General features: G+C 42.3%; 1 protein-coding gene across 1 annotated transcript in view; it reads left to right on the top strand.

Annotated features, from left to right (window-relative positions):
- The window catches only part of Magi2 (membrane associated guanylate kinase, WW and PDZ domain containing 2), a 1367305-nt gene that overhangs the window by 1261963 nt on the left and 77870 nt on the right, over nt 1-27472 (top strand). Inside the window, 4 exon segments of the mRNA XM_027393460.2 lie at nt 4441-4626; nt 6791-6965; nt 12237-12432; nt 13644-13787. Coding sequence (XP_027249261.1) covers nt 4441-4626; nt 6791-6965; nt 12237-12432; nt 13644-13787 — 701 coding nt within the window.

Below are 27472 nucleotides of genomic sequence, written 5' to 3'. Positions count from 1 at the left end.
AGACCCCAGGATGTTGGCCAAGAGAACCCAGCCCAAGAGACATTTTCTGAATATTCCTAAGATCAACATGGTATGCTGGACAGTGCCAAAAAGGTGACTCATCTCCCGGAGAGTACAAAGTGCATTGCAAAGAAACTGGTATGGGCTGAATAATTAGACAGGGAAGATGCTTTTGAAATTTCTATCTAGTGACCTATCACCTCTTTCCTAAATGTCTGTATGACCAAAGCCAGATGAGGCACTGTGACGTCCCCCAGTATCTGTGTACCCTATGCACACCATGGCAGGGAGACTGATCCAAAGACTTGATTTATGCAAGGCATGCATCTAAACAGACAGCACTCCAGCAGTTATCTCAGACCTCAGAGAATTAACGCATGCCATTGATCCCAACAGTAGAAACAAAGGGCAGGGCCTCTTCTTTGCGCAGTAATTCCACTAGCATCACACTGCAGGCACGTGGTCATCAAGCCTGCAGCCTTATCTCTGAGGAAATAGGACTGCGTCTTGTTCCCAGAGAGAATTCTCTTTGGAAGCACCCTGTTGTACATCAGAAGGTAGTTGCATATGTAGCAGGAATGCCGACAAAGAAAAAAGTGAGGCTGCATCAGCTGCCAGGAGACTCAAATACTGTTTGTATTAAAGCAGATGCCACCAGAAGGCCCTTGTATCAGAACCATGTCAGGTGCTCCCAGCAACTGAGCACATGTTAAGTGTTCATTTGGGTTTTATGTAAAGCCTTCTGTCACTCAGGGTGGCTAACAGAGTGTGTTTCCATTTCAGTTGTTGTTTTTTTTTTTTTTTTTTTTTTTTTTTTTCTTTCACCACTATTCTAACTACTGGAAGAAAGTTAAAATGCAGTGTTCATCTTGAGATTTCAGGCAGCATGCTTTCGGCAGTCAGACAAGCCCTTCCCCTGTCCTTGCAGAGCAAGTGCTTCCAGAGCCCACAGCCCATTCGAAGGGAACCACTCCAAGGTTTGATACCACAGGAAAGGATTTCAAGGCTGGATTTGACCCTAGCATGTTTGCTTTACAGGAAAAAAAAAAAAAAAAAAAGCTTGATTACTATGCTGTAAGATTTGAAATAACGGCTTTTGAGTGGCACTTGGAAATTAATAGCCTTCGGTTGTTTATTTTCATTGCTGTTGAGTACACAAAATTATGGGGAGGAGATTGTATTCTGAAACATTTGGGGTTTTATGCCCAGAAAATTCCAGATTACACAGCACAGTGGAGGAGAGAACAGAGGAGCAATAAGTCAATGCAGAAAACCAGCCATCCAAGCACCATTTGTCAGCGTTTTGCAGTATATTTTTTTTAATTTCATTTCAAATGTCAGCATTTCTCATAGCCGCCCCCCAAATTTCTTCGAGCAAAGAAATGGCACAGTGATGTCAAACCCTAACTAAACAGGATCTATCCAGGGCTATCCAGTTTTCCTCTTCTCTACTCCTCCTGCATCAGCTGAGCTGCATCAAGCATCCCATCATCAAAGCATCCCCGTTCAAGCACAGCACCTGGCTTGCACCCTCCCCTGCTTCTGCACTGCACATGCGCTGTTGTGATGCCTGGCTTAGAAGCAGGGTACAGTCCCAAATAAAAGCACCAGGCTAATGCTCAAAGCAAGTTGTAGGTTAAAGGTTGGACATCAGGCAAAGCCCAGAGAGGCAGAGTGGTAGGTTCCCCAAGAGCTCTGGCGACTGGACTCTGGGTCACTGAGGCTCTGAGCCCTGCTTGCCCTTTGTGACCTTGAACAAATCAGTAACTGCTATCTGCTTTCTATCCATTTCTTCCACTGAAAACTCATAAGTATACCAGTAGCATTTAAGGGCTACATTATGTACATTTTAATATAAATATAACTGCATGTAGAAATAACTTTATTAAATATTAAATTTTAATGTTAAATGTTAAGTAAAAATTAAATTTAAATATGAATTAAATATCTCATGTTAATAAGTACTCAAAAGAGGTAGAAGGAATTGCTGCTAGCCCTCAATAAATCTGAAAGTAGATAACCAAAGGATTATGTTGATTGCCTCTTGAATAATAAACTGTTAGCTCCAAGTTGGTGTTTTCAACAAAGATGTGCAATGGTTTTGATGGGAAATCAGAGAAAGGCAGATTTGCCTCATCCAGTGTCTATCTGATCCTGGGGACACAGCTCTTCTTCAATGAAGTCATTTCCGTGTGATGTTTGGGGGATGGTAGTGTTCATGTCCCTTTGGGTTTTGTGTTAATAGTTATCCCATATAGAAAGAAACCAAATTGGCGCACACACACACACACACACACACACACACACACTCACACACGCGTTTTGTAAGAAAGATTTGAAAAGAAACAGTAATGAAAAGAATAGTAGTTAATAATTCCAAGTTAGTTCTTTAGAGATGGGCACTTACGGTTCATCCAGTTCATAGAACTATGAGGTCAGTGATATTATTACCCCAACAATACATGGAAAAAGTTCAGAGATCTAAGGTAACTTCCCAAAGATCACAGGATAGACTACAGTGTACACATTTATGGGCAGGAAAGCAAATCCATGGGATCATTCCAAGAACTATTGAGCATGGAAAGTGGAAACAGCAGGGAAAAAAAAAAAAAAAAAAAAAAAAACCTCTCCCCTAATTATGGTTGAAAACCAAACACCTTTCAATAGCCACATTTTTTACACTTATTCCTCTTTGTGTGTGTGTGTGTGTGTGTGTGTGTGTGTGTGTATACCATGGTGTATTGCATGCCTATGTGTACATGTGTGCATGTCTATGTGTGTGCCTACATGTATTATGTGTGTATTTGTGTGTGTGCATGTCTATGTGTGTGCCTACATGTAGGCATGTGTGTATTTGTGTGTGTGTGTGTACACACGCATGTGCAAGTGCATGAGTCCCACAGTGTACTGTGGAGACGTGGGGACAACCCCACAGAGTCAGATCTCTCCAGCTGCCTTGTGAAATCTGGAGATTAAACTCGAGCCATCCATCGGGCAAGCATCCTTCCTGATGAGCCATCTCACTGGTCCCCTACATTATTATCTTTTGAATCAGTAATTGTTCTTATTATATTTCTGCCTGAGATATATAGTCTATGACTCTAAAGTGATCATTAGTAAACTCTAAATTGTGCCCTCTTAATTAAAGACATTAGTGCTTATGGTAAATAAAAATGAGTTTGGGCTCAAACATGATGGGTTTCATTTCAGGGACACAACCTTGGCCAATATGTTTATATGCTGCCTGTAAGCTTTCACAGTAGAAGAGTGAGCCATCCCTAGGTTCATTAGCACACTAATTGTGCTTCCTCTCCACGGTTATTAGTTGATAATTCCACCCTTCACTGTAACAATGCACCAAATAGACATCCCTGGAGAATCTGAACAGTGGGCTGTGTCTGTCTCTGCTTCTGATCTATCAACAGTGTTTGAAATAACAAGGTCTTTGATGGGACACACGGGACACTGTATACTATTGAGATCTGTGCCCAGACACAGCAACCTTGGTATGTAGCTCACCATTTACACTAAATGACAGTCAACCTGCTAGAAAAACATGCATCCCCATGTATCTGACCCTTCTCAAATATATAAAGCTTAAAATAAAATGTGCTCCTTGTTTTTAAAGAATTACATAAAAGTTATACCGACTCTGAAACTCCTACCCTATTTTGATATCTCGACATTTAGAGCAAATCTTCTGGCTAATGAATATCATTGTTTAAGGAGAAGCTTTCTATTTTGTTTCTTTCTTGTGACCCTTGAAATTGTATCCTTGCCATCTCAGATTTGATGAAATTCATTGTACACTTGACATTAGTGGTAGAAACCATGCTGCCCTTAAACTAAATCTTAGCAGACTAGAGGTAAGTTCTGTTGCTTTGCCAAGAAGCTGCTCCCAGGATTCCTGTGTACCCAAGGATTTCCTCTCTTTCCTCCTGTCAATAAGACAGAGATATAAATTAAGTTCCTGTCATTTCTTGTACCTTCCTGAAACCACGCCACTGTCTCTCAAGTGTGAGCATTCTGCACGTTCTTCTACACCTGCAGGTCTCTAACACTGGGATATACCACACTCTACCAAGAAACCGCTTAGAAATGCATAGCCCTCGTTTCCTGCCTAGATATTCAGATTCTGATGTTTGGATAAGGCCCAGCTTATTTGAACCTCAGATGAGTTTGATGCACCTCAACACTTGAGAACGTCTGCTCTTTGGGTTTAGAATTGGCCTATCACTGCTAAGAACTTGAATTGAGGAACACTGGTCTCAGCAATATGCATAGACCACATTTATTAGACATGGTTATTAAGGGAAGAGGCAGAGACAATGACAAAGGATAGGATTCTGACATTGCAGTGCTTTTCTTAGGCAGGACAGGAAGATAGAAAATAGACTGGTGATGTCCCTGGTATCTATTTCTGTTGTTTTTTTTTTCCAGCTGTGCCCCATAAAATCGGACGCATCATTGATGGGAGTCCCGCAGATCGTTGTGCAAAACTGAAAGTGGGAGACCGGATCTTAGCAGTCAACGGGCAGTCTATCGTCAACATGCCTCACGCTGACATCGTTAAACTCATCAAGGATGCAGGCCTTAGTGTCACCCTTCGAATCATTCCTCAGGAGGGTGAGTGCCTGAGGTGACCTCAGTCAGACCGTAGACAGATTCATCCAGAGTTCTTCAGCCTACCCACCCAGCTCCTGGAGTCCACCAGCTGACAGCAGGGTGCTGTCCGAGTGTCAGAATTTGACAACCATCTCCACTTTTTCCCAAACTCACACTCACCCAGTTTCATCTAGAAATCCCCGTGTGGTACTGCAAGCTTAGTAGTAAGACTCACAAGACTCAGGGCTATCAGAGCCCTCCCTGGGGGTTCCAGCACACTAGTTTTATGGAGATATAAACCCAGAACTCACTCAACTCAGCAGGTAGCAATATAAACCTGAAAGGAGGGGGGCAAAAAGGCAGAGGAGGGAACCCTTGCTCATGTTAATAATTTATCTCTGGAAAAGTCTTCAAAGTCAGATTGATTTTGAAATGCCTGGGGAAGTTTTAGTTTTGCAATCCAAAGAGAGTTCATTTAAGAAATGTTACATCTGATAAGAATGTAAAATTCCCACTTAGCTTTTTGAATTTCTCTGTACAAGTCCCCTCCTCTGCCCCAGCACCTGAAGGTCTCAGAACAGTGAACAACCCACACTCACAGCTGAGGCCCAGCTACATTCTTTCAGGGTTTCCATGCCCAGCAAGCAGGCTGGTTGCTGAGCTGTAGCTTCTGACTCATCAATGGAACTGAAGAGGTTCATCTTTGGACCTCACTGATGAGCAGCCATGCTGTCCCCTCCAGGGGCTCATGGAGCTCATTGATGAGTGGCCATGGGTCCCCTCCAGGGACTAATAGGCTTATTTTGCAGTCTTTATTTGACTCAGCCCCCTACCCATTCTACTTTAGGACTGTCTGATATGTGGACACTAAATGGCAGTGTAGACATCCACAGGACTTTAATTATAAAACAGAAACTTCCAACTAGGCTGATCTGGGGCCCTTGGGGAGTAATCTGGCACTGTCTAGAGACAATTTTGACTGTCATGATTGGGGTGGGAATATGACTTGTCATCTAGTGAACAGAGGTCAGAGGTGCTCCAAAACATCCTATAATGCTCAGGACAATACCCCACAGCAAATAATTATCTGATCAAAACAAATGTGAAGAGTGTAAAGGATGAGAGATCCTAATTTAAAACAGGGATAATATTAAGACATTTGGACTGTAAGAGAAGACAGAAAAGTGGTTTATATCCGAATGTAAATAGGTTACCTCCCTTTGTCACCCAGCTACAAAAATAGAAAGACACAAACAGATAGATAGACAGACCGACAGACCGACAGACAGACAGACAGACAGACAGACAGACAGACAGACAGACAGGCAGGCAGGCAGTTTTAGTCTGTTGTCTGAAGGCACCAGTCTGTGTAAGACAGTCAGTGGAAATGAACTGTAAGCAGGACTGGGTGTACTCGTCTGCCCTCCCCCGTCTGAAGTGTTGGTCCTGCCTTTACTCTTAACATGTGAAGGTCGGATCCATTGAAATTTTATGTTGTTAAGGTAAGAAAAGGAAGAAGCCGTTTTTGAACAGCCTTCTGCACCTCTCTGTGTGTGGAGTTCTTTTTTTCTTTCTGGAGAACTGTGAATACAGAGGGCTCTTAGTAAGACTGGCAAGGGGCCAGAGAAAAGGTTGCAACACCATTTCATTTTGAGCATCCAGCTTCCTGTCCATACATTGGAAGCCTGGTAGACTTGGGCTGGGTGTGGTGTACACACCACACAACCCAGCTCCTTGGCAGCTGGAGTAAAAGCCACCTCTTCTGGATCAGCTGGGCTCCAGAGTGGGGCTGTGTCAAAAGGTAAGGACTTCTTAAATAGTCAAAAGGTGTTAGCTAGAACACTTTCAGCAACAATTCAAATATTTTTAGAATGTTGAGTTTTACACTTGTTCCTTTGAGTTGTCTTCTCATAGTTTTAGTGTCGTTTCTACTTTGGTTGGTTTGCTTCACTGACGTTTCCTCTCACAAAATGGCAAGACTGTTCATAACTACATTCAGTAATGACTGTAAAAGAGCACCCCTTCCAGGAATGGTGTGGACCTTGGTAAGTTTAACCTGTTAGAAGGAACTGAAATGGCCAAGTTCTGGGATCATACAAGGGGGCAATGAGTGCCAACCTCTGTTTACTTCTTGCCTCTGATCAGATGCCAACCTGACCACATCTGTTGCCTTGGTTCCCATCAGAGCTCAACAGCCCAGCATCTGCGCCCAGCTCAGAGAAGCAGAGTCCCATGGCCCAGCAGCATAGCCCTCTGGCCCAGCAGAGCCCTCTGGCCCAGCCAAGCCCAGCCACCCCCAACAGCCCTGTTGCCCAGCCAGCTCCTCCTCAACCTCTTCAGCTTCAAGGACATGAAAATAGGTAACATTTCCTCTATCTTTTCTGACTCTGAGAGGCTACAAGAGAATGCCTTGGGGACAGTTCGGGACACAGCAGTGAGAGACATTTTCATATACCTGAAATTATTGAGTGTACTTTTGTATGGTTTCTGGGCAGGGGGCAGGGTCTGAATATATTGTTTCGTTAGTAACTATAACTCAGTGTCGGCCCTGCACCGTAGGGAAGCTCCTAGGCAGAAATGCTGAGCCATCATAGATTAGTTGGGGTTAACTAGCTGAGAGCATTAAGAAGCTTCTAGAATGAGAACACAGGCAAAGGTCCTCTGGCAGGAGAGAGACCCAAGAATGAAGGACAGAAGCAACGCCAGGGTTGTTGTGGTATAGGGTATGGGAGAGCTAGTGATGAGCCACTGAGGATGACAAGCCAGCCCCGAAGGCTCTGGTAAGCATATTAAACGTCCTCATGTTTGTCCTGATAGAATGGAAAGTTGCTATAGGTTTCAGGGTGGCAAGTGACATCTCTGGATTCTCTTTTCTGAAACTTTCACTTGTCCCTCTACAGAGCCGACTGACGTCTAGCAGGGTAAAACAGATAAAAGTGAAAAGATAGCTGCAGAAAAGTGTTGAGCCATAAACATGGATCTCTGAAGACAAGGCAGTGTGGAGGAGGGGAGGGGAGGGGAGGGAAGGGGAAGGGAGACAGAAGGACTCCTAGCCAATCACGATCGTCCACACTTTTCGCTGCATGAGACCTTTACACTGTCCTCCCCACCATCTAATGAGTTATCCATTCCCTACATGGGACATCCTTAACTCTTATTGGGAATGAGGTTCTTTGACAACAGGAATGTCATATAAAATGTCTTATTGTGACTTGTGTGACAGCGAGCCCAGCTTGGGTTGAGCCATTAAAGAATAGGGAGGGATGTGTTCCCATGTTTCTCTTCCTCCCAACAGATTTTCAGAACTCCCTGGCTCCATCACTTACACCATCTCAGAACAAAGATTTTTCCCTGAACCACATTTCCATAAAGCCCACTCTGCTATTATTTTTCCATGTGCTTTCATGGAAGAGTGAGTACCTGGCTGTCGTTGGCTGCTTATGTTTTTAATGGCCATTAGGGAAGAGAAGCCCCAGTGAGCAAATGATGCAGAGGTAAGAGCTTGATAGCCAGTAAGAAGAGTGAGTTCTGGTTGCCTAGGTACTGAGCCCCAGCTGTGCTTGCTTCCACCACGTGTTATCTGGACAAATGACCGTGGCTTCCCCAGGAGCCATCCTAGACTAGAGGAAGAATCCAGTGCACCTGCAGTCCCTCAGCCAGCCTCAGACTCCTGCTCTTGGCTTTGCCATTGTCGTTAATCTGGTAACCTACTCCATCTTCTTTCCCAGTGCAGCCACCCTGGATTAGGGTCTTCTAGCCTTGGGCGGGTAATCAAACCTCTACCAGCTATGTAACTCCCCTGTGCACTGGCTGTCATCTCTCCAGAAAAGGTTCTCCTACTGTGAAGAACAAAGCAGGAGAGTGTGATAAAATCCCCCAGAGAACAACTGCCTCAGGCACTGGAGGATCCCAGCCCCTTCCCATTTACAGCTGGGACTTCCCCTCCCTGTGTCGTGGAAGCCATAGTCTTTGCCAATACCTTTCCCTTACCACAAAATAAAATAGTTCCTAGATGTTAAATGAGCATATTTACATGTGTTAGACCCCCGGAAAACTCAAGTATCCGGGGTCCCAGGCCACGACTGCAGTCACCCCAATCACCAGGCGGATTCGAGAGCTTGATGCAAACTGCACGAGGCTTTATAGTAATTTAACGAGCTAACCCCATGTTAGCTCGAATCTTTCACCCACCCACCATAGCAGATGGCTAGGAAAAGATGGCTCCTAGAGCCTCCCAAGAGATCTTATAGGACAGCGTAAGGGGAGTGTCTAGGGGTACGCACAGGCTCACGATTGGTGTGCCTCCAGGCTTGGAGGGCTTGCCCTGTGTTGATTGGTCAACTGGTTGTTATGGCCCATAGGCCCTCCCAGGGTGGTTGCTATGCTTTGTGCGTCATTGCTGTGTGCTTGTCCGTAAAGCACACCCAGGGTCGTAAAGCATAGCGCCACCAGCTAATTTCTGATTGTTTCCTTGTCACGAGGCAGGCATCTGACTTTCTAGTGACTAACTAACTTTCGATTGGTTCCTTGTCACAAGGCAGGCATCTGACCTCTAAGTGACCAAGGCAAGTTTATGGCAAGCACGTGTTCAGCTGTTATGGCTGCCGAAAGGGGAGCAGATCCCTTCACATGATTCAAATTTTTATAAATCATCAACATATTTGTTTCAGTAACATTAACAACTTGAGAATCGGCCTCTCATTTCAGGGTCTTTTACAGGCCTGTGCTTGGGTTCTCTAACATATTTATTGTTATTGGTGACCCATTTATGTATGATCAAAAAGATTCAATGATTTTGTAGATACCAGAAACATTTTCATGGTCTTCTCCAAAAATGGCCAAGGTATCAAGGGAAAAGTCTTTTACCTGTTTCTGGATCAGGCAAGAGATGCTGCCAAGTCAGTTCCTATACTAGGTTCCTCTGTACAAGGCATGTCCACCTACATGTCAGAGCAAGCCAACTTGACCCATCTTCCCAGCCTGGAGCCTGGCCTTTTTTTTTATTTTTAATGATTTGATTCTATGTTTTCCATAAAGTGAAGTGTTTCAAATACTCAGCCCAACCTAATTTTTGCTCTAGCCAGTGTATCTTCCACTTAAAAGTTAGCAACACTCATACAAATTAAGTACATGTTTCTTATTAAAGAGCTCTTCAGTATAAAGTTACCTGAAATTCCTGATCCATGACAATGGAATAGAGGGAGCTCTGAGTGCTTGGTGGCCAAGATGACAGCTGCAGCAAGCTCCACTGTTCCTATTTCTAGTCATGTGCCTAATCTTTGGGGAGATTCTTACATTTCATCCTCTTTTACTATTCCTCGTGACACATCTGGCTGGAAACGGAGCACAAAATGGGTATTTCATACCAATGCCACACAGATCGTAAAAATAAAGTGGCTATGCTATAGCTTAAAACAGCATGACATCCAAGCCACCAAGCTGGCAGTTTCTAGAAGGGAACCACCACCACACAGTGGCAAATGTCACCAAGGTCGATGCCTTTTGTTTAATGCATGCTTTTGCATAGTTAAGCATCTTATTCAAATCGTATTTTAAATAATCCTGTTCACAGCTAGCGCCTCAGCAGGCGGATGGACTAGCGAGGAATAAAGCAAAGCCTGAATTATGCACATCACAGAAGGATGTCTCCCCTCTCTGCAGGGCTAAGTGACAAATGCAGCCTACTCAGAGGGGTGATTTAAAACCACTAACAACCCCCTTCCAAGAAGCCCAAGTAAACACATCTATTGTTCCGCATTTACGGCCGGCGTCCTCCCCAAATATTGGGTTATAGGAGTGGTAACTGTTCAGGCTGACTTCTTTTTTTTTTTTTTTTTTTTTTTTGATACTTGTTATGAATCAGCATCAGTAAAACCATAAGCTGGTAAAGAAGCCATCTAGTCTTAAGTAGAAAATTCTACAAGCTTTGAGCCTGTTTTGTGTGCTGAATGTTTCCTTAATTCCACCAGACCAGGAGGTTGAGGGAGGCGTATCACAAATTCAAGACTAGCCAAGAGCTACATAGTTAGGCCTTCTCTAGAAAAAAAAAGGGGGGAGCATTTTTCTAGTTCTTCAGAATATTGTTTTAATCTAACTACATCCATAATTACATCCGTGCTGCAGCAATGTCAGGGATTGGCTGTTGCTCCCATTGTGACCAGGAAACACCATCAACTTGGATGGAAACACCTGGGAAATCACTCAGCTGCTCCTTCTACTCTCTGTGTTTTTTAGTGAGTAAGGGCTAAAATCAAGCCAGAAATGACTGTTGCCCTGGTTCATTCTACCTTCCCTCCTATCACATGAGCACAGCGGAATCCAGGAGCTGTGCTTTCACGTTTAAAACTCTGTAACATAGTCCAGTCTTCCCAGTGAGCCAGTGACTCTGAGCCTACATCAAATTTGATGCTCATGCCTTCCTACCGCTTCTTTAACATCTGAAATACTCAAAACTGATGCAATTTAGCAATTAAAATTACCCTGGATTGGAACCAGAGAGATGGTTCATTGTTTACAAGCACTTGCTATTGCAGAGGACTGGGGTTCAGTTCCCAGCATGCACATGGTACCTCCTAACCCTCTGCTAACTTCAGTTCTGGGTATCTAGTGCTCTCTTCTGGCTTCTAAGGGCACTGTACATACATACATACATACATACATACATACATGCATGCATGCATACATACATACACACACATGTAGACATTCATACACATAAAATAAAAATAAATGAAACTTTAAAAAGTAGCCATTAATAAAATTTGTATAAACTATTTGGTGATCACTTCAATTGCATTTACATGATATAATGGTGATGTGCCAAGCAGTATTTTTGTATGTCAGAGTGAGACAGAGACAAAAGGGGGGGACATGGTGGAAGAGAGGAGAAGGAAGAAAGAGGGATATGACGTGTTTGATTTCCTTGATTTATAGTGATTGTGGAGCTGGATTTCTTCTAAAGATTTATTTTATTTTTAATTTTGTGTGTGTGTGTGTGTGTGTGTGTGTGTAGTACCTATGGAGTGCAAAAGAGTCAAATTCTCTGGAGCTGGAATTATAAGTGGTTGGGAGCTGCCTGACATGGGTGCTGGGAACGGAACTGAAGTCCTCCACGAGAGAAGTGCATGCTCTTAACTACTAAGCCAGCCCTCCAACTCCCTAATTGTAGTTTTTAAATAGCCAAAGTGAGAAAGGGAGATTCCAGAATGCCTTTTCCACAAAGGTCTGGGGGAAATATCACTTTTATGTTGATATCTTTTTGTTTGTTTGCTTTAATTTGGTTTTTGGTTTTGTCTTTGGTTTGTTTTTCAAGACAAGGTTTCTCTGTGTAACTCTGGCTGTCCTAGAACTAGCTCTGTAGACCAGGCTGGCCTCAACCTCACAGGCCTCTGCCTCCCAAGTGCTGATGTCTTTTTCTTAAGGAGCCAAATGAAAGTATATAACATGACATTTGTCAACAATTTTTAAATAATACTATTTCTTTAATCTTCTTAAATCCCAACTATGTAAGAAGACCAACTCAAGGATTGGGTCCCCGCATGCTGCGGTGGCTAGACCATTTGTTCTTAGAGTCTTTCTAATCTCCTTAGAGTACGGAAATACCAAAACAAACTCCCTTTCCCTTTATCTAGTTACAGGTCAGAAGTTAAGGCCAGACAAGATGTGAAGCCAGACATCCGGCAGCCTCCCTTCACAGACTACAGGCAGCCCCCGCTGGACTACAGGCAACCCCCAGGAGGGGACTACCAACAGCCCCCACCCTTGGACTACAGGCAGCACTCCCCAGACACCAGGCAGTACCCTCTGTCCGACTATAGGCAGCCACAGGTACCTCCGCTGAAGACCATGGGGTCCCCACTAAGACTTCTCTGTATGAAAGGCATGCTGTAGAAGGAGAAAGGACATCTGCTGGAGCAGATAATCTCAGTATAGATATTGGGGTACCACTTACATCCCTAAAACATCAGGGCATAAATAAATCTGTCCCAGAATAAAGCCAATCAGGAGTGAGTGGGTAACCATGGATGAGCTGATCCTTGATGATAATTAACCAGATAACTCCAAGAACACAGCCTTATCAACAGCTGTTGTTTTTAAGCTCCTGCTAGACCCTCAGAATACACCTTCCAGCCACTGGGAGCTTTGAGAGCCATAGTGTCTAAATGGCCTCCTGCCTCCCACTCTGTGGTAAAGAGCCAAGCCTCTATGCAGAGGGCAAAGCCAAGTATGGCTTTACAGTCCACCCTGCAGCCACTGCAATTGCCACAAAGCCCCTGTGTACACAGCAAAGGGTTCGGCGGTTCCATTATCAGTTGGCATTGGACATTCCTCCTGAGACTTCCCTGATCTCTCTGAGCTTCTGGTTCCTCAAGGGTAGTTCACAGTAAATGGTCAGCCTCTGTGAAACGTAGCAAGACCAGAGCTCAGTGTCTAGTAAATATTCATCAGTCAGTAACGAGATACGAAGACAGAAATTAAGTACAATTTCCACTCTATCTAATTAATATTGTGTCCCATTATTAAATGAAGGAGCAAATTTATCCCCACAGAGTTTAAGAATGATAATGTCCGGAAGTCATGGACATGCGGCTTTTTACAGGAAAGAAAAACTGATTTTTTTTTTTTTTATACTCTGAATTGATGGTCAGTGGTCTGTACAACTGAAAGATGCAGTCAGAACCCATTCCAGTTCACTTTTCAGCTCAGAAAATTGTAGTCTACACTCAGGGAGACACATCTCTGGTTGGCAGGCTTATTTATGGTACTAACAATAATGAATAAGGAAACTTAGAAGAGATGACATCACCAAGTAAGTGCAAGTTGATCAAGAAAGCCAGCTCAAGTTCTGCGGTTTGCTTTAACATAGTTAGCTATTCTGACGTGGGTCTTGCATATTCCATGCTTTTGAAGTCAGATGGCATCTTCTAATGCCATGTCATTTGAACACATTGTGAGACAGATAGGAACAGGGAAATTGACCATCCAAGTCCCTCTAATGGTAAACAATTATATCTTCTATTTTTCCCCCATTCCCAAAGGATTTTGATTATTTCACTGTGGATATGGAGAAAGGAGCCAAAGGATTTGGATTCAGCATTCGTGGAGGAAGGGAATACAAAATGGATCTGTACGTGTTGAGATTGGCAGAGGACGGGCCAGCTGTAAGGAACGGCAGGATGAGGGTAAGACGACTCACACTACAGAGCCCTTGACCCTAGTGAGAACCCCACTGTGGCATCAGGAAGCTGATCTCAAACAAGCAGGGTTTACCCTTTCTGTTTCCTAACCTGATCTTTGAAGATTTGATCAAACACAAAGAATTATAGAATCAAGCCAGGTATGGTGGTGCATACCCGTAACACCAGCACTGGGGAGGCTGAGGCAAGAAGATGATTCATTCCATCAAGGGCATAGTAACTTTGAGGCCATCCTGGGCAATATAGTGTGACTCATACTCTCAAAACCCAAAGAAGATGAAAGATTACAATGTCTCTTGTTTTTCTGCTTATAAATGTCTGCAGATTGATAAACCTCAACACACTGGTGTTTTTCTGGGGAGGAAAGGAAAGGGGACAAAGGAAAGACTTGTAAGGAATAGTTGGAAATGGAGACAGCCTCTCTTATTCTTCTAGGGTTCAGTGATCCCATTTCCATTGAGGTTGAATCAATCTTTCAAATGCATTTTCCCTTTCATGCTCCTCCTCTCCACACACATTAATCAAATGGCCTCATGTCTCTCAGAAAATATTTCCTTCTTATTGATTGGCCTTTGCGCTTTGATAGTGGGCAGCCAGACACAATAGCAGGAAGGGGATTTAGCATCTAGCACATAGGTCACCCTTAAAAATTGGAGCAGTTAGATGATTCAATTTGAGTGCAAGTAAGGAGGGATTCTCAAAGTAACAGCCGTGTTCAGGTAGATGATTGATGGAATAACTCATTCTGCATCAACAGGTACAAAACAAAACAATAGCATAACTTTAGACACATCCCTGCCCTGTCTCAAACGGCACCAGCAACTACATAACTAAATTTAATTCTTTGTGTATGTCTAGAATTCATCCTTGCCATCCTTCCCTGCCCTTTAAGTTCATACAGGAAGGGGAAAAAAAGCAGTGACCTGGAGGTTCTAAAATCTGAGGTCCTTGTGCTAAGCCTTGTCAACCAGTTGTTCCTGTGAAGTGCACCTGTTTCTTGTTCCAAAATCAAGGCATCATCTACAGTGCAAAAGCAGGAAGAGGGCAAATCAGCCCCTCCTCTATAATCCTCTGATAACTAGGAGATTGTGGAGGTGGAATTTTACCCCAGACAGGAGTGACTCCAGATATTGACAGTCCCTGTCCTGATCCAATACTACCCTATGATTTCCTGTCTGAGAAATCAGCAGGGGAAGTCTCCACGTGGCTTCTTGCCTCTAGAGTTTCCCTCCAAACCAGAATGGCCCATTCTCTTTATAGAATTATGTTTGTTTATTTATTCATGGTGGAGGCATGCTCATGCCACAGAATGCACATGAAGGTCAGAGGACAATTTGTGGGAGTTAACTCTCTCCTTTCAGTGTGTGTGGTGTGAGGGTTGAACTAGGGTAATCAGGCTTGGCAGTAAGTACTTTTACTTACTGAGCCACCTGCCCAGGCCAGAATTGCACTGCAAGGTTAGCTCCTAAGTTATTAAATTCAGCAAACTTAACCCATGCAGTGCAAGTGAAGTCAGAGGCCATGCATGAAATGACCAGAGCCTACTGTGATAAGGAACAAGGTCCTTCTCCAGCTGCCACCCAGTGACTTTACAGGTCGCCACATTTTAAAACAAGTCTAAGTGGCTCACTGCTGGACAGATACAGTATTCCCAAGTCACAGAAGCCTAAGCAAAGAATAAGATTTGTATAGAGCCTCAGCCCTAGCGGTGGTTCTCAGCGCATGCCATGGCAGCTAGTCTCGGAATTTGGCAGTGTTCTGGATCTGTAGAGATACAGGGCACAGTTGCACTTGATCATAACACCCACACCGTCATTCACTCAAATTACTTCATCACGCACTGGTGATGAAGTAATTTGATCAATAGTTGCATGAATTATGGGTTGATTATTTTAAGCTAATGCACTAATACATAGGATAATACATAGGTTGTTGGTTAGGAAAATAAAGTTACTCAGGGACCCTTTTCTCAGTTTGTTACAAGATTCCACCTTGATAATATTAGTGTTCAGGTGCATATGAAGCTTAAATATCTGTGCCAATAAGGTTTTGCAAGGTCTTGTCAACCTCACGTGCACTACCACTTGGTTTGTAAATTTCCAAGACTCCCGGGCCAGGTGAGCTAGACATTTATGGACTAGCACTAAAATACAGCTCCAAAGAGAAGCTAGTAAAAAATTATTTTCAGCCTCTGACCTACTACAGTACATTTCTCCCCCATTAACATGATTTTCTCACCTCGAATTTCAGTGTGTGACCTCTCTGTACACACATGCGTGAACACACACACACACACACACACACACACACACACACACACACACACACACACTTGATCAAATTCACTTAGTAGATACTATGTATTTCCCCCATTTTCATCATCAAGAGCATCGAAAACAAAAAGTCCAGGCCTAGTAGAAGATTAGATTTATTTAGTCTGGTACTGTAAAATTGTCCAAATCCAGATTGCTACCAAGGAGTTAAATGAACTAGCTGCTGTGCCATAGGTTTGGGACACGGATACTATGAATTTTAGACATTTTGTATTGTACCAGACCTGAGCCTCTGCATTTGAGACTTCTTTTCCTGGTCATTTGTGTTAGTCTGGTTGTAGGAGAATGATAAAACAGGGTTTTGGTAGGGACACAGAGAAACCCAGAGGAAGTGCTAACACAAAAGTAAGGGCATCATTCTACTGAGGATTTTGAGATGCTGTGGTACCCATCTTTTATTTTTAGGTTGTCTCTAAGCATCCAAGTGTTACCCGAACAAATAACAATGATCTTCATTGGACAGGTGGGGAAAGGTAGGTAGACAGTTGGAAAACAGTCCTCATCTGTTCTTTCTGGCTCATAGTGCCATGAGGGTTATTTTGGCAGAGAGCTTTAGCAAATTAGGCTATTAGAGAAATTAGTCCCAACAAAGTTAAGAGGGATTAAATCTTCATAACTAATGTATACATCTCTGGGACAAAGTTCTTAGAAATATAACCTCATTAAAAACTGAAACTGAGTAGAAAACATGGGCAAAGAAGAGCACACATACAAAATAGCTCTCTGATGAAGCCCAGGGAAGCAGAGAGTGTAAGAAATTCAGAGATAAATGGGAGACATTGGGAGGGAGGGAATAATAGTTCTGAGTCCTTAGTAAAAGTCAGACAGATAAAATGTAAGAGAACCTAAAGGGAGAACCTACGGTTCTGTAAAAGGTAGACAGGCATGGGGTGGGGTCTGTGCTAAAGTGGATGCTTAGCCTCCCCAAACACAGGGGAAGATAGTAAACATGCTTTCTGCTCTCCTAGGAGGATAATACATTCCAAGACATAGTTTTTTGTGGATAAAAAGAATGTCATTTAGAACTTCATCGGTAGCAGTGTGGCATTTGTATGTGCCTACTAACTGTCTACAGTGAGCTTCAGAATAACCCCAAACCTTAGCTGGCCAAGCAGCGTGCAAGAAAGACACATCTTAAGTATCTTTTTGTTTTCTTGATGAAAAGTATAATTCGCTAATTTAAACTTCTTTTGAATTGGTCAGTTTTATTCCTGGTCCAGACACATCTAGATTGAAATTACAGAATCAGTATTTAAATGAAATATATTCATCTTATATTTTGTTGCTATTAAACACAGAACCACTTGCCAGACTGTTTCTAACATATGTGACAGAAATATTCATGTATCTTCAAATGCCCATGATCTTGTATCCCAGTTTAAAAAAAACAAAAACAAAAAGGGAGCACTACCATTCCCTCCTACCTTCTCACCCTAGACAGAAAGAGCCACCTCCCTAAATAAAGAAGTACTTGGCGTTCTGGCTGCTGTTTCCACATATGTGGAATTCTTTTTGCACACTTAGTGGACTTTATATCAATGACTCATAATGTGCACGTTCTTCCCTGCAGTTCCTTTTTTATAAGTTATTTTCACGAGATACATCCAAGTCCGTGGATTTATTTTTACTGCTGTGAATTTTCCATTTGGGTCAATATCCTATAGTCTAATGTAGTTGTCTGTTTTCCTGTTCTATGGGCATTTGGAATTTCCCCTGTCAGTGGATCTTAGGTTGTAGCTAGTACAATCCTTGAACATTCTCCAGTTCCATAATGCAACACTTTCTCTAGACTAGTATATTGCTAGATAAATACATATTTACTTAGCAAAGATCACAAAAAGAATATTTGAGGTTACCATGTAAAGTTATACATGTAGCAACAATGTTGATAAGTATTCAGATTTGCAGAACTTGTGTTTCCAAATTCTAAATTCTCACTCTAATAATTGAAAATGACATATCATCTGTGCATAAATTTGCATGTTTATATGTGCATGCATGCAGATCTGAGTCTGCACCTATGTGAGTGTGCAGGTGAGTGTTCACCTGTGTGAGTGTGCAGGTGAGTGTTCACCTGTGTGAGTGTGCAGGTGAGTGTTCACCTGTGTGAGTGTGCAGGTGAGTGTTCACCTGTGTCAGTGTGCAGTGTTCACCTGTGTGAGTGTGCAGGTGGGTGTTCACCTGTGCCAGTGTGCAGGTGAGTGAGCACCTGTGCCAGTGTGCACATGAGTGTGCACCTGTGTCAGTGTGCAGGTGAGTGAGCACCTGTGCCAGTGTGCAGGTGAGTGTGCACCTGTGCCAGTGTGCAGGTGAGTGTGCACCTGTGCCAGTGTGCAGGTGGAGGCTAGAGGTCCACATGAGTTGTCTTTCTCTATTGCTCTCTACCTAGTTTCCCTTTTGCTTTTAAATTTCAGAGCATTTGTTTCTTTATTTTTAAGATAAGCATGTAGCACAGTGCGCATGCGGGGTAAGAAGACAGCCTGTGGAAGTCTCTCCTCTTCTTTCACCATATGTGTCCAGAGGACTGAACCCAAGTCATCGGGCTTGGTGGCATCCACTTTTGCCCCATGAGCTCTCTCAAGTCCCTCTCCACTGGTCATTTTATTCTTTTGAGACAGGTTCTCTGTACTTACTCAGGGAGACTTGCCGGCCAGGGAGTGTGAAGAAATGTGTATGCCTTGATTCCATCTGGTAATCATTATCTTTTCCTATGGTTATTAGATCTGGGCATCCCCTCTTGAAAAATGTATCTTGTCTTCATTTACTGTTGGATAATTGTCCTTTCATACTATGATGCAAATCTCTTATTCCAGTTTATATATTATAATTCTCTTTCTTCCTGGTGCTTTTTGATAGAGAGACCTTCTTGATTTAACTTCTTAGCCTTTTTCTTCATTTTCTCCTGCTTTTGAGTGAGTATTGCTTAAGAAATCATTTCCCAATAGTCTCTCTCTGTCTTTCTCCCTCCCTCCCTCCCCCCTCTGTGTGTGTGTGTGTGTGTGTGTGTGTGTGTGTGTGTGTGTGAGAGAGAGAGAGAGAGAGAGAGAGAGAGAGAGAGAGAGAGAGAGTGAGAGAGAGTCTGTCTGTCTGTCTGTCTGTCTGTCTGTCTGTCTGTGTGGCAGATATATGTGCACCTTTGTGGATGCAGGTGCATGAAGAGACCAGAGAATTACATTGATTATCTCACTGAACCTGGAACTTGGATTTTTTGGCTAAGATGGATGGCCAGCTGCCCCAGAAACTCTCCCATTACTGCACACAGATGCTGGGATACAGGAGGTTCAGCTATGCCCAGCTTTTTATGTGGGGAAACACTAGAAATCTGAATTTACATTCCCATGCTTCCTGAGCAAGAACTCTGGCTCACTTAGCCACTCTCCAACCCTGAAACACACTGTCTTAAACATCTACACCTGTACTAGGTGTAGAAATTTCTTTAGGGAGAAGGGAGAGTCATAAAAGTCAATACATGTTCAATAAATATGTATTGCAATCATCAATGTATTTTAAAAAAAAAAAAAACCTTAGGATCACTAGAAGATTCTTAAGACTTTGGAAATGATTTCTCAAGCAAGCGTAAAGAGTTAAGTTATGCTGGTGTGTTCGTCTGCATCAATGGCAGCATGTTTATCTTTAAAGAAGTGTTGAGTTTTCCAAATACACAACTCAACCTTCAGGAGTATTCTTAGGCTTGTTTTCAGAATTTTCCTTTTAAAATTCTCAAAGAATTAATACAACATTATATTAAGAAAGAAAAGACAGAAGGAATAAAATAAAATGAGGCAGGGGTGCTATTTCAGTAGCTTGTCTAAACATTCTCCAGAATGTATTACTAAAACTCCATTTTATGCTTAATACAAAAAAGTGGGAAACTTACATCTTTGTTGCACTGAACAGAATTACAAGTTTTTATAACCTGACTGCTTAACAAGACCCTTTCTCAAATAGCAAGAGCTGGGCATGTAGTTTAGGGGTAGAGGGCATACCATGAAAATGGCCCCAGGTTGGGGCCTCAGTACCACAATTAATCAATTATCAGGTTGGCTGACTACATTATGTAGATGTGTTTCTAAACGCGCACATCTCTGATCGTGTCTAGTCTATTCTCTCACGAACAGCACATTTCCTTGGTCTCTGAGTCAGTCCTCTAACTGTGAGCTTCTCCTAGGGACAGCATGTTTATGCTAGCTAGCCTGGGGTTCCCTGCCTGTCCTCCTGCCCCCTTTACCCACCTTGCCATAGGAGTACTGGGACAATAGAGACCATGTGTGCCTCTGCATTTGGTTTCTCACCTGGGTTTTCGTGGGTGGAACTTCAGTCACTAGGCCTACTCAGCTAGCAATTTTACTTAACTCCCTAGTCTGACAATTATTTTTTTATACATTGATCAAGTGCATCATTAAAAACATTACTACACTCCGAGACTGGAGAGATGACTCAGAAGTTAACAGCATGGGCTACTCTTCCAAAGGATCCTGGTTCAATTCCCAGCAGCCACATGGTGTCTCACAACTGTCTATAACTCCAGTTCTAGGAGTCCTGACACCCTCGCACAGACCTACACATAAGCAAAACACCAATTCACATAAAATTAAAAAATAATTAATTAAATTTTTTTAAAAATTACTAAACTCTCTATTTTGATGAACAACATTTAGATTTTCTACTTAATAACCACATTTCCTGAAAACAAAGTTTGTTTTTTTTATACTTCTTTTAAGTCCTTTAGCTTCTTTCTCTTCTCTTTATTTCTTTGGCTTCCTGCATGGTGCAGAGCAGAAGTGCTGAGAGTAGGCACCTGTGTTTCACCCCTAATCTCAGTAGGCGTGCTCTTGACGCTTTCTGCTAAGCGTGCTATCTAACAGGCTCTCACAGATAACCTTCATTTCTGCTTCATTAAGGTGCTTCCTTCCGCTGCCGCTAATTTGCAGGAAGTCTTGTTAGGAATAGATGCAGAATTTCAGTTACTTTTTCTTGTTCCATAAAAGCTATCAAATGATCTTTTTTCGTCGATATGGTAATATGATAGTTGGATTGTCCCTCTTTCAGCTCTTATGTTTATTCTCTCAACAGTCATGCCCAAGATTTTTCCATTTTCCTTTAGCCTTGTCAAATGACCAGCTCACACATTCATCCTCTTGTTCTTTTGCTTTGATGTTTGATATTTCCTTTTGTCCCATCCATTTGCCTTGGCTCCATCCTGTAGTTCCTTTTCTTTCTTTTTTAAAGAATTATTTATCTATCTTATTTGTCTGAGTGCTCTATCTGCATGTACACCAGAAGAGGGCATCAGAGCCCATTAGAGATGGTTGTGAGCCAGCATGTGAGTGCTGGGAATTGAACTCCAGTCCTCTGGAAGAGCAGCCAGGGCTCTTAACCGCTGAGCCATCTATCCAGCCCCCCTGTAGTTTCTTTTCTTGCCCAGTAGTTGGATGTTCATGTCAGCAATACTGAGGCTTTCTGCTCAAAGTATATTTTGTTATCTAGCATGTTCATTGTTTAAATTTCTGTGTTCTAGAATGCATTCTGGTCTCTAACATGATTCATGCTCTGACTCATACTCAAATTCTCAGGCTTCGTTTCCATGTTTAAATTTAAAGCTATAGTTGTGATGTGAAGAAGCATAATTCCTGCTTTACCTTCCAAATATATTGTAATTTTCATTATGATTGGCTCACTCCATTATGATCACTTTTACTCATGCATTTTTTATGGGTGGGATTGTTCTGGTTAAATTTATATATTCTTGAATTTTAGCATAATTCCATTGTCTTCAGATAATATATAACGTATTATTTAAGTCTCTCAAATTTGTAGCAGCTCACTCCTTTGCCTAACATGTTCCCATTTCTATGGGAGACCCATGCATAATAAAAAAATAGCAGGTACCTGGAGTGGAGGAGAAAGTACAGTGACACGTCCACTGAGAGAAGCCTCACATCCACTCTAGTCAACTGTTCTACACCGGCACTTTTGTCTATTACTTACTAAACCCCAAGCCAGACTCTAAAAATATTTACCCTGTAAAATTTCCTTTGAGGAGTGGCTGACTTTTACTTGTGTGTTTTGATGTCATGTAGTTTGATATTAAGGTATCTTTCATTCCTAGGTGAGTTAAACGCATTATGTGATGAGCTCCTGTGTTACTCTTGCGTCTCATCGCTGTGACAACATGTCTGACAAAAGCAGCCTAGGAAAGGAAGGGTTTCTGTCACCCGCCGCTGTTCAAGAGTACAGTCTATCATGACAGGGAAGGAAGCCTTGGTACCAGAAGTTAAGGCCACTGTGTAGCCTCCGTCAGAAGCAGAGAGAGATGCTTGCTGCTCAACCTACTTCCTCCTTTATCAATCCCCCAGGCCCCACTAGAGAATGATGCCACCCACATATAGGGTGGGAACTCCCTCATAAACATACCAGTTTGTTTCTGTTATAATATAAATGCCACCAAGTTGACAGTGGAAATTAACAGTCACACCTGCCAACTCCTGCCAATGTTTTCTGTATTGGAAAGGTAGTTTTCTTTGGATCATCTCTTTTTATGTTTTCAGCTTTTATCCTGTCTTTATATTTGATATGCTTATCTAAAAGCCTAAGTTTTTATTTTTAAATAATCTATTTCCCCAAGTCCACAATTGTAATAACTCTTTCCGCCAGCCACCTGAGTTCTACGACCACGTTAGGGTCCTCAAATAATACACAGAGATTAATATTAGTTACAATGCTCCTGACCAATGACTGGGATTTCTTATTTGCAAGCTCTGTCTTAAGTATCAACCATAACCATTAATCTATATATTTTATAAAGCTTATCTCATCGAGGATGCCAGAATCATGTGTCCTCTCTTCCCCAGGATCACATGGTGACTCTCCTCTTTATTACATTTCCCAGAATCCTCCTCGACTCCTAGCCCCACCTATCTTGCTTCCCTATTGGCCAACAGTGGCCAATGCTTTAATTATCAACCAATACCACAAACATAAACACAGAAGGACTTCCCCCATCATCTCTTTTCTGTCTAAATAAAAAGAAGGGTTTAACATTAAGATAGTAAAATATATAACAAAACAGTTATCAAGTAAGAACTATAGTTACAATATTTAGTTCATTAGCATTTAGTAAGATTTTAAAGAAAACATTCTATCATCTATCTTATCTTTGTGAGTCTAAAGTCTTATATGTAGCTTACCTTTTATAATAACTACAGAAAACTATAACCATAACTATCTGTCTTCAACTCCATCAAAGACCACAGAAGGATAATATATAAACTTTAGATCTGACAGAGACATCTCGCTGCCTGGACAGTCACATGAAGTTGCTCTGTAATGTTGGGGCATCCATCTTCAGCCTATAGGCCAGTGTGTCTGGCAGACTTCTCATGAAGCAGAAAATTTTAAACTGTCCACCTGCATTGGCAGTTTGTCAGTCAAATTATCTGTGTGTCCTGTAGAATCTCTGGCAGACTCCTCCATGAAGCAGGAACCCTTCAAGACCATCTTGTTTTGCAAGTTCAGCAGTCACTTTCCTGTGGGTCCTGCATGTCCAGTCTATCAAACAGTCCAGGCAAGAGCAGTTTCCTGCCCAAATGGCTAATCTTGCCATGTTGAAGGCAAACTCCATATTGAGTTTCTTCAATGCCCATCCTCCTTTCTGATGTAATTGGTGTGCCAGGAGCAGTTGTGTCTCACTGTCAAGAAAAACCCTAAACCATTTAAATGTCATATATTCCATAGGTCTTTGAAAGGTTTTAAGAATATCCGTCCATCCCAAATAAATCCCTGTATATCTAGAAAATCTAACTGTAAGTTTTGACTATTATATCTGACTATATACAATCTGTATTTAATTATGCATTACATTTTAAAAGATCTGTATAAACACAATACCTAAACAAGAGAAATATACATATCACAAAATTGACCTTAAAGTTGTATCAATAAATGAAAATCCATACCAATGCAAAGTATTCATTCCTATATTCTATTCCCCTTTTTTCCTTTTAAAAGAGATTGACTGTGACCATTACCATTTATAACCAACCCCATTTAAATGAAAACAAACATTTATAAACAATAAATTAGGAATTTGGGCATCGTTCATTCCAAACTGCTTCCTGCTGGTTGGAGGGCAATGGGGATCATGATAAAACACAGAAAACTGGCCAGGTCCTTGTTTTGTAGTCTGTAAGGCTGTATCATCTTAGCTGTTTTAGATGTTGGATCACTTGGGACACTGTTTCACAGGATCTTGCTTCATCAAACCATATTAGTTCTGGAAGGAATCCATAGTTTTCCATTTTCTGTGGAAACACAAGCAAAAACTCTTTTCCCAAGTAACCCATCCTTATATTTAAACTTAGACATCAAGGCATTTTTAAAATATATAAGTTGGATTAATTTAGCAGCATTTATAATCAAATGTCTTTTAGCAGCTGTTGCTTCTTCCCTAGCAATTAAACAATTTAAAGACAACACAATAGCATACAGTATCCAGACTCTCTGTGTATTTTACATCTTTATGTGGCTTTTTCATTACTCTATTTTTTTTACTTTTATTTTTTTTCTTTTATGAGACAGGATTTCTCTGTATAACTTTGGCTGCCCTTGAAGTCACTCTGTACACCAGGCTGGCCTTGAACTCATAGAGATCTACCTGCCTCTGCCTATGGAATGCTGATATTAAAGGTGTGCGGTACCAACACTCTTTCTTTATTTCAATTACTTTATCCTGTTTCTTTTCTCTCACAAGCCTACATATAGTCAAAAGCTGTATTTTGTTTTGCTTTGCTTTGAAAAATTAGCTAGACTTGAAAAAATTTCATTTAAAAAGCTATGCAGGTCAAACAAGATAAGTATATAGGCAACATGAGAATTGCAGCCACCTTGTGTTTGTCATTTGCTGTAAACAAATGTCAGGGGGAGGAGAACACAGGACAGCTGTGGAAAGAGAGTGAAGCAGCTCCCACAGGAACATGGTGTTCAGGGTCCTTATAGACTTTCAGAAAAATACACTAATTCAGGAAAGCTGAAAGAGTTTCCCAAATGCATCTCCTGGGACAAATATGTATAAATGTGGGTCATATGTCTCACTGGTGTGTGTGGACTTTTAAAGATGCTTGCTTTCACATGTAGGATACTCCAGTGGCCTGAATTACTTAGCGTTTGTCAAGCCCTGTAGAATCTAAGAACAATCGGCTTTGAGAGAGGGGACATTTAGTAGCAAGCATCCCTAGAGAGCACTCAGAGGCATTCTCTTCAGTCTTCTCCAGCATCCAGGTTGCATGTCTAGGACATAGACATGCAGGCTTGCCTAGCTGGAGGTTTTCACTAAATTGAGAGAGAAGCCATCTTGCATAGCTTAGCACACAACTTTGAACTAACAGGCCTCTAGGTTCAGTGGTAAGACTGACTGCTCCTGGCAACAGGAGACTCTCACACACATAGTGGAAAAGAACTGGGTAGCTCAGCAAAGTTCTGCCTAAGGTCTGATTGCAATTTCCAGCACACACACACACACACACACACACACACACACACACACACACACACACAGAGAGAGAGAGAGAGAGAGGGAGGGAGGGAGGGAGGGAAGGAGGGAGGGAGAGAGAGAGAGAGAGAGAGAGCTTGGACATGCTACCCTGTCAAGGGCTCACAGCCACAATCACCTCCACCCCATGCCCTTCTTCTGGGAAGCTTCAAGGGTCCATAAAAGGGGTCTGAGAGAGAAGAAGAATGTGCTCTGTCCAGCAGCTTCCTCAGACCCTGCAAATTCTTCAACAGAGTCCATTTTCCTTTTTCTCCCTGTTCTCTCTCTTTCTTCTGATATAGTTCTGTTAAACTATGCATTTGCCTAAGTAGAGAAACACAAAGTATCTTTTAAGTAAGTCTGTATGCCAAGAGGCTCTAAGCATTCACATGTAAGTTGACTGGGATTTACATCTCCTACACCTACTAGATTCATTGGTTCCTCTTCAAGCACTGGGCTGATCCATCTGCCCACTGACCACAGCTCTCAGTGGCACCCCACTTATTTCAGGGTAAAGATCAGTCCTAAGTTCCCAGTCCTTCCTCCTGCACCTTCGCTCTACTCAGTCACCTCCCTGCAGTCTCCCACAATGCACCATGTAGCCCACTGGACTCCAGGGACACGATTCCTTCAATTGCACTTTCTCCTCCCCTCACTTGGTTAACTTCTTGGTTTCTCTCTACTTCCTTTCTGTTCACATCCCCTGTCCTTGGCTCTCAGACACATCTTTATAGCATTTGTCACAGTCCTCATTTCACACTTTGTATGCGGCTGTATGAAGGGAGCCTCTCCAGTGTGTGGGCCTCAGGACAACAGCAGCCATGCTACTCTGGATTTGTGCCCTGTACTCCAGAGCCCAACACTACATATGGAGGTGCTCATACATACCAAGTAGGTGTAAACAGATACATACCAAGTAGGTGTAAACACATACCTACCAAGTAGTGTGTAAACAGATACCTATATCAAGTAGTGTGTAAACACATTCCTACCAAGTAGTGTGTAAACAGGTACATACCAAGTAGTGTGTAAACAGGAATCTTCAACATGGGAAGCATTCAGGTCCCTTTCCTCTGAAAGCTAATGAACTGTGCTTACTAAGTTCAAGGCCATAGAGGCTGATAAACCAGACAGACACTGTCTCTCCTCAGTGCAGTACCAACATAGCATACATTCATCTAACTCAGTCACCTCTTACTATTTTAAAGTAATATGCCCTAAGGTAAACACATTATGAGTTATGTGGTGTCTGTGAAGTAGTATTTGTAAAATTCTATTATGCTTTCAAAAGCTCTTTAACCATAAGCTTTGAGACATTTCAGGACCTGTTTTCTTCTTGTGTAAACTGCTTGTCACCAAGTGTGAAAGAAAGAAAACAAAGTAAGGTCAAGTCAGAAATAACCAAAAACTTTGAAAGTAGGGCTTTGCAAAACATGACAGAGTAAAGAGTCCACAACAGGTGTGCTGGGGTCCATTAGGAAAGACACCAGGAGAACTGCTCAGGGGGCTGCTGGGAAAACCAGAGCTTAGCAGAAGATTTGCGCTCTGCAGGGCTAACTAAGCCCCTCCAGGTCAGTGCAGTTGAATGAGCTGAGGCTGATGAAACTAAAACATGAGTGGAGAGGGAGTGAGGCTGCCTAACTGGAGAAATGACAAAACTGATGGGCTGGGGCACAGCACGCTGGAGACATGAGTGCAGCGCTTCACCACCTGTGGTGCTAGCCCAGCCAGGTCATCTGCAATGCATGTGCCCTCTTCCTATCGTCATAGCCCACTCGTTCTGATGCCCAGTTGGCCCTCAGCCCCCACCT

The sequence above is a fragment of the Cricetulus griseus genome, assembly GCF_003668045.3.
Source record: "Cricetulus griseus strain 17A/GY chromosome 1 unlocalized genomic scaffold, alternate assembly CriGri-PICRH-1.0 chr1_0, whole genome shotgun sequence".
Classification (NCBI taxonomy): Eukaryota; Metazoa; Chordata; class Mammalia; order Rodentia; family Cricetidae; genus Cricetulus; species Cricetulus griseus.
This window is presented reverse-complemented; position numbering and strand designations above follow the sequence as displayed.